Consider the following 7,460-nt stretch of genomic DNA (forward strand, 5'->3'; position numbering starts at 1 on the left):
CCAACGCAGGACGCCTTGCACAATTTCGCATTGCTGCTCATAAGGAGACTGAGAAGAAGTACGAGTTTTTCCTTAAATCAGTAACGAAAAAGTAACAGATTATTTCTAATAATTCCTTACTATTTCAGTTCAGAGAGCAGGAAGGTTTTCATTCCTTTAACGTGGCTGATTATATTTGACATGCAAAAGACCTAGCTTGGCGCAGTTTATTATTGGATTGTAGTCGCGGCATGCCTTCTCGTCACTATATGCGAAATATTGTTTCGTGATTAGGCCTGCTGTTTGTGGTGGCCCAGTTTCAAGAAGGAACACGGACATAAAGTGCGGCTTTAACCTCGTCGTAACAATGTGTGTTGAAATGGGGATCAAAGGTTTCGGTTGGTTTGATTGTGATTACATTTGCCCATCTTACAGGCGAAGCCCGAGTTGCCATATCGGAGTTGCCATATCGAGTTACCATATCGGAGAGGCAAGGAATAATGAAGGAATGGAGGGAGCTAATTAGACCTTGTGTGAAGTGAAACTTTTGCTCTTAGATGCTGCAGGCTTGTCCGGGTTACATTCGACAGCTATCAGTTCGTTTCATTGGGACAAGACACACCGTCTCTCTAAAACACCTACCTGGTTGTATTCAGTTAGGTCCTCCCGTATATGTTTAAAGTGTGCGTGTGCAGTTCACGTCATGTAATATACTAGAGTAGTACTGTGATGTTTACGAATATTTGAAAAGCCCAGACAGAAGCAATTCCCCTTGTAGAAACGTTGGCTCGGCTTAAGAACTGGGGCTTCTCCTCAACCCTTGTTCAGTGCTCTCTCATACTGTAAAGCCGCCTTTATCCGGTTCTACTCTGGCACTTCCACTAGGGATGGGATTTACGAAGAGCGGGGCTATAGAGAGTATGAGATACAAGTGCAGAGGTCAATTAGGGAAGAGCGACGAACGCAACATTCAGTAATAACTGATGAAACGTATTCGCCAAACAGAAAAATATTGAAGGTGCCAGACAAGAAACAACCCTCAAAAAAGACAAAATGTTACCGAAAAGAATCAATATGCAGTATTTCGCAAAACAATTGTTTTCATCATAACAAACATCAAGTAGATAATATAATGTTCCCAACTAGATCGGAGCCATGTACGCCATAAAACATAAAAATAAATTTAAACCGATGATTTAAGGTAATTACGTCAGACGTTTCAGTTGATCTTTGCGATTAGCAAGCTCGTCTCACTTTGATACAGGTAATGTTTATGGAAATATTTACATTAGGGAGCTTTAGAATAGAGGGACCCAAGCCCTGTGCAGAACGTAAGTCATGCCTGGGGTTGTGTGTTACTGATTGGGGCGGACCGCAGCTTTCGAAAATAGGGTTCGCCTCAAGCCGCCATTAGGGCGCTTGGGTTACGACAATATGGCCCCACCCGGTCAAGCGGCAGCCGTTCGCCTCGTAATCTATTGTCGTTACCGCTGCATGGTGTCATGTGTTCACGGCAAACAAAAGGCGTACGAAGCTTGTGCTATGTCAAATGATGCCCGGACCACCAAATATTAGTGCTAAAACGCATAATATATTCTGATTGCTTTCGGATTTACCGAGCTCTTAGGTTTAGCGAGTTCGCCTCGTCTTGTTGTCATGGAGACCAGAAGTCGGAAAGTGCAGAAACTTCAAATAAGGTTTCCTGGCTCAGCATGGATTGGCTAAGATTGGCTGCTGTCGTCATGCCCGAAGAAAATTGTTTATATCAATGATTCTTTTAAACTGCTTTTGTATATTAATGACACTTTTTTCTGAATAGAAGAGTGTTAAAAGATTTTATGTATCTTAAATCCTTTTCATTGCTTACCCTAGAGAAGTGGCTGTCGATGAATATAAGCCCCGCTAGGCTGCGTCGGAAAAATCCCTATTCTAATCTCGCCGCTCTGCTTACACGCTGCGCCGTGGCCCGCTTTTTCCTTGGGTCCTCAAAAGTTGGGTTACCCTATTCTAATCTAAACCTCCCTATTAGGTTATTGTTTGTACAATGTTAACATAGGCATGTATATTCATGCATTTCACTACTAAGGAACCAAACCAACGTCCAGCTGAAACGTACCCATTTGCATCCAGTGGACACACTTTGTGGCACATGGCACCCAATCCTGGACACCACTTTTGGGCGCCGAAATACTGCATTGTCTCTGAATATAGATGTCTCTCAGAAAAAAAGTAACACTCAAACGCTTATTACACGCTGGGAAAGACGGTCATTTTGAGAATGTGACGCTACTTATCAGCGCAAATTTAGAATAAAATATTCTGTCAAGAAATATTTTCATATGACCTTTTTCTAATTGCTGTGAAAATTGGGTAGTGAAAAACGGCTTTGAGTAAGGTTTTAGGCTCTACACTTATTTAGATCGTAATATACTAATACTGTATCATATCCGTTGTAAATAGACTGCTTTCTGTTCGGTTACTATTCCATTACCCTTTTCCGCTAAACGCGTCCAGAATTAACTGTATTGTCTGAAAATAGGAGCACTGGCGTCTGGCAAGGTATTGGGACACAATATGTGTGCTGAAGGTTTGTGAGAGGTTATAAAAACGTTCTTGGGTACCTTGTTTACAGTATAATCAGTGTCTTTGGCCTAGATACGACGGTAATGGCACGTAGAAGCAGATATTGGTAGAGTGACACTTGAGAGATTATGCTATTAGGAAAGAGATACTATAATAACCGAAGGTATTTTTTTCACTCATTCTCACATGTAGATAATATTGACGTTAGGTAACACCGTTTATGTTTTATTGTGTTTGTACAACAATATCTGGTATCATGGGGGTCTGTCATTATCTTATTACCTGGAGACTGAGTCGGAAAGTTGACGAACCACACGCCGGACTCTGTGAGTATTCCCGGGATCAGCAGAATGGGGCTCCCACACGTGTTGGCATTGGACGGGGTTGTGTTGCACTGGCCCCCTTTGCCCACTCTGTCCACTTCGAGGACGTATCGATCTTGCGTAGTGGCGTTGACTGTCCCGCAGGAGTAGCCGAAGTCTCGCACCAACTCGCACTGTCAGTGTTAAAGATGGTTTTAAGCTGGGAATGCCATGCTTGGTCGGTTTGTTTACACCACGGCCCAAAGTTAATATGCAGATAGATAGATACGCAGATAATACAGAGAATAGATCGACAGATACATAGATAGACAGACAGATAACTAGGAGCAGGGAAGGCAGAAATGTAAACCAGAAATGGTTCCAGTGTGCTACCCTCAATGTGGAAGAGGGATATGCATAATATATCTATAGCGGCCGATCATGCATAATGATAAAGCATGTACAATTTCATAACAAAAGACGGAGGTCAGGGTTAAGTACCAAGGAATATTAGTTTTCATGTGATTGAAAATGGTGTCGCGCAGCCCACGTCCTTTATGGCACAAACGCCACATCATGTTTCCTATCGCGCTTCGGTTAGTGCGCTGGAGTATAAAAATGCGCATGCGTCAATGCATGCACGTCTAATAAATTCGAAAATTATGTGCAGTGGTGACGCTGCTGCTGATGGCTTATGCTTGTTAGGGCGTAGGACATTTGGTTAAAAGCATCATGGTAAAAAGCAGGTTAATGCTGACTCAGAACCTTTTTACCAAGCGTAAGCCCAGTACACAAGACCAGGGGAAAGCTTGTAGTTTCAAAACTTGTATCAGTAGTGATTACCCGGCGACACTTTCCGCCAGGGATGTGTTGGAAGTGAGGCGGATGCTCAGACAACTGGGCCACCTTTGTGAGAATATACGTTGTTATAAAGAACGGAAACCTAAGACAAATCTTAACAGAGAAATATACACACACACATAGGGTATTGAACAAAGTAAAGGAAATACTGTATTTTTAACGCTACCAGACTACGTGATCGCCTAAAATGGGGAACTGCGTTTCGCAAGAGAAGCGGCTCAAGCATTCGGTCATTTCTGCACTATTACAAACGCTTCCGTGAATAGGCTAGTAAGTGGGCCAAAATGGTAAAATTAGAAGAGTTTAGGTTTAGAAACATCTCTGGTGCGCCCATGCCTTTTTTGACATGAAATGAGAACGGCTAGAGCTGTTGGGCGAGGACGTGCCCGTACTGAACGATGTTTCGAACCGTCCTGGCTTTTACGTGTAAGCAGCTTTGAGGGAAATGCCAGATTTATAAGGCATAAACTTAGACATGGTTATCAGTTATTCATCCGATGTGTTTTTGATTTCAGGAATACTGAACATTTAGTATGAGCAATCGTTAGATGCTACCCAGACGGCCATAGACGTCCGACGGTCGACCGACGGACGTCCGTTTTCGGACCTTCGGACATCCGACGGAAGTCCGGTTATGTTCGATATACGTACAGCGGACGTCCGTCGGACTGTCGTTCGTGGATCCGGATCGCGTCCCACGGACGTCCGACGGGCAGCCGGAGGCGGACATTCGGACGTTTCCCGGAACATGCTTGCAGGGCCCGCTATTGGTGTAAAAACTTGCCAATAACATTTGTGTAAAGCTCAGCAAGCATGTGCCATGGAAATTTCAGTCACATACTAGTGCTCAATGCCTTTGTCGTGAGAGTAAAGCAGACAACAGAATATGCAACAGGTTCAAGTTTTCTGTTGTCTGCTTTACTTTCACGCACTAAGCACTGAACAGTAGTGTGCAATTATAACTTCCATCAAAGAGGCACATATGCTAGCTGAGCTTCACACAAATGCACCATTCCTGAAAACATGCTAAGTGCATAGGCATACCAGCATGAGAGGTTGTAAAAAAAGCATTTTTTTTGGCTTTATTGCAAAAACTGCATGCATAAATAGTCTACACTAAAAAAATATTGATGTTAAGGAATGGCATGGTAAAATGCAGGCCAACTGGAGTATTAAGAATCTACTTGAATAATTTTTTTTAATTATCCTTGGCCGTGACAGCTCTTGCCTTGGGGAGGTGGTGAAGGAAAAGGTATTTATTGAAACCTAATATTTCGGAATTAACGAGGAGATGATCAAGTTCTCTGTGGGCGGCCTCCGCAGGCCGGGATTCCAGGAGCAGTTACTATCCTGTGCATTTGCTCGATCAGCTGTTGCTGGTCTTTCAGGCCTAAGATGGAAAGAGCAGGCTGGGCTCCTCCTGCAATAGAAGGGAAAATGAAATTCAAGCTATCTGTGCTGAACTTTGATTACACATCTCCAAGGGCAACTGCCAGTTTCTCTCAATTGCTTTTTCCAGATGGCACTGTACGCATGCATCTCCATTCAGAACTGTCACATACTATATAGAAAGGTCATATAACTGCAGCAAAACCCATGCAGAATAACAAAAGATACAAACATAGTTTGACCAGAACCTGGCATTCAGTATTTTAATGTTTTTATGTCGTCTTTTTGAACATGCCACTCTGACCAAACATGGCATGTTATGCTTGCTGCTATGCGCCCTCAGCAATGCCCAAGACATGGAGTGCACATGCATAGAAACTAAGCATAAAGGATGCTGTATATGAACATAAAGCACAGCCAGAGCATTGCAGTATTACACAGGTACGCATTGGCGGCAGAAACCTGCATTTTGAGCGGTTTAACAGGCAGATTTCTAAAGTCATTGTTCCTGCTCTGAAAAGAAGTGATCAATAATAACATCATTTAAAATTGTTACCTTTTTGTTCTGTAAACTGCACATTTCACTGGTTTCCATGTACCCTCTACCGAAGACATTCCTTGGGCGTGTCGGGGGTATATCGACATCAACATCTAGGCTACAAGCGTCTAGAAAGCGTCTCCTTAGAGCAGCTGCGACGAAGTAACTTATCTGATAACATGCAAGCTGCTGCAGCAGAATAAAGATAGACATTTGACATGTGGCTAAAGCCCAATGTGGAAGCATAGCCCGCCGCAGTGACTGCGCAGTGTTCATGCTTCTACAAGAGTTAAAAGTAAAGTTATTTGTTTACCCACAGCACTATATGTGACATTACAATAGCAAGGCTTATAGTTACACAAAACACAAAAAGCTAACAACCACAAGCTCCTGATGTATTACCGGCAGCATGCAGCATGGATGTTAGTTACTGAAATATGGTTGCAGAATTCTGGCAACCAGCTGTGCATGTATGTCATGGATTTCTCAACTACGCACAACAAATTACAAAAAAAATAATAGTATTTATAAATGCAGCCAGCTGTTCACAAGCAACACTGTAGCTTTTTTATGGGGAAGGTAGTGGGCGCCAAAGAAACTGCCCCTGTAAAGGCACCTAATTTGCCCCTATGTAATATCGGGGACAAGTGTGTGGACTACACAAACTGCAATCAAAGCACATAACTTTTACATCGACCAGGAAACTCGGACCATACTTGTCGATGTGAAAGTTGAACGTTAGTTCTTTCATGTGTGCAAGAGAAATAAGGTCACAATTCGTTTACATCGCGATTCTAGTCCAAAATCTCCAGACATACTGTCCAGAGACTTTCGCCCCCGTAGTATAAGCCACCACTTGGGTAAGAGATTAGTAAAAGAAGTATATAAAAGACATTAGTGCTGTTGGACAGCCATAGCTATAAAGATGGTATTGACATTGGAGTACTGCCTTAAGGCGGGGCCTAGGGCATTACAAAAGCAAGAGTTAGTGTCCGCTGGTCCTCATTTGAACGAACAAAAAGAGGGGGGGGGGGGAAGAAATCTACCTCAACTACATGTTTTGAGTGACACCGAGCTGCAGTTAGTATTAAAGATATCACACAGTTTTGTGGAAGATTTGGGAGCACTTTGCTGCTTTCTTACAGAATTGGACAAAAGAGCTCACCATCTTCAGAAAGGCACGTTATTTAGAAATGAAAATAGCGAATTTACTGCATCTGGCCACAACAACTTGCACACGGAGAGGAAGATGAACTGAAAATTTTGTACATGAATGTATGTATTTACAACAGGTGAAACAATGACCATGATCTATGCCGAAGAGGAAAGAGATCAAAATCTAGCTCAGAACGAGTTCTCCAGGCCGCAGGGCCGTTTCATTAACTTCGGGACACCGCCCACATTTCTCATCCCCAACGACAACGAACTCACACATGACTGGCTAACAAACGTTTTGGCATGTCTTTCCACTTTCATAAGTTCTTCATCCTCTCCCTAATACAAGCAATGCAAAAGGGACAACAAATTCGTTTCACAACAAACGGAATTTAGAGAATGGACCTCGAAATGATTGGCTCACTAGGTCACATGCCAAACTCTCTCCCCTAGGAAAAAAAAGAGAAAAAATAAATAGAACCCATCAAAACGGTGTCCCACGTGCGCAACCATTGCCCAAAGCTTGCATCCTTGGCGGCTCCTTTTACAGGGCAATTATTGCAATTATTGGCGTCTGAGTCAGCACCATTGCGGACCACATCAGAAGAGCCAACCCACATCCTCCCGCTCCGCATCATACCGTCACTGTTACA

At 43.0% G+C, this 7,460-nt stretch overlaps 1 protein-coding gene across 1 annotated transcript in view; it reads right to left on the reverse strand.

The window, feature by feature from the left end:
- The window catches only part of LOC146174442 (gastric triacylglycerol lipase-like), a 29,810-nt gene extending 25,851 nt beyond the window's left edge, over positions 1-3,959 (reverse strand). Inside the window, exons 1-2 of the mRNA XM_084585394.1 lie at positions 3,900-3,959; positions 2,845-3,058 (exon numbers count right to left, since the gene is read on the reverse strand). Of these exons, the coding sequence (XP_084441520.1) occupies positions 2,845-3,058; positions 3,900-3,959 (274 nt within the window). The remainder of the gene's footprint in view (positions 1-2,844; positions 3,059-3,899) is intronic.
- Between the last annotated feature and the right edge of the window lie 3,501 nt (positions 3,960-7,460).

The sequence above is a fragment of the Amblyomma maculatum genome, chromosome 11 (genome assembly GCF_055883805.1).
Source record: "Amblyomma maculatum isolate TAMU_Amacu chromosome 11, ASM5588380v1, whole genome shotgun sequence".
In the NCBI taxonomy this organism is placed as follows: Eukaryota; Metazoa; Arthropoda; class Arachnida; order Ixodida; family Ixodidae; genus Amblyomma; species Amblyomma maculatum.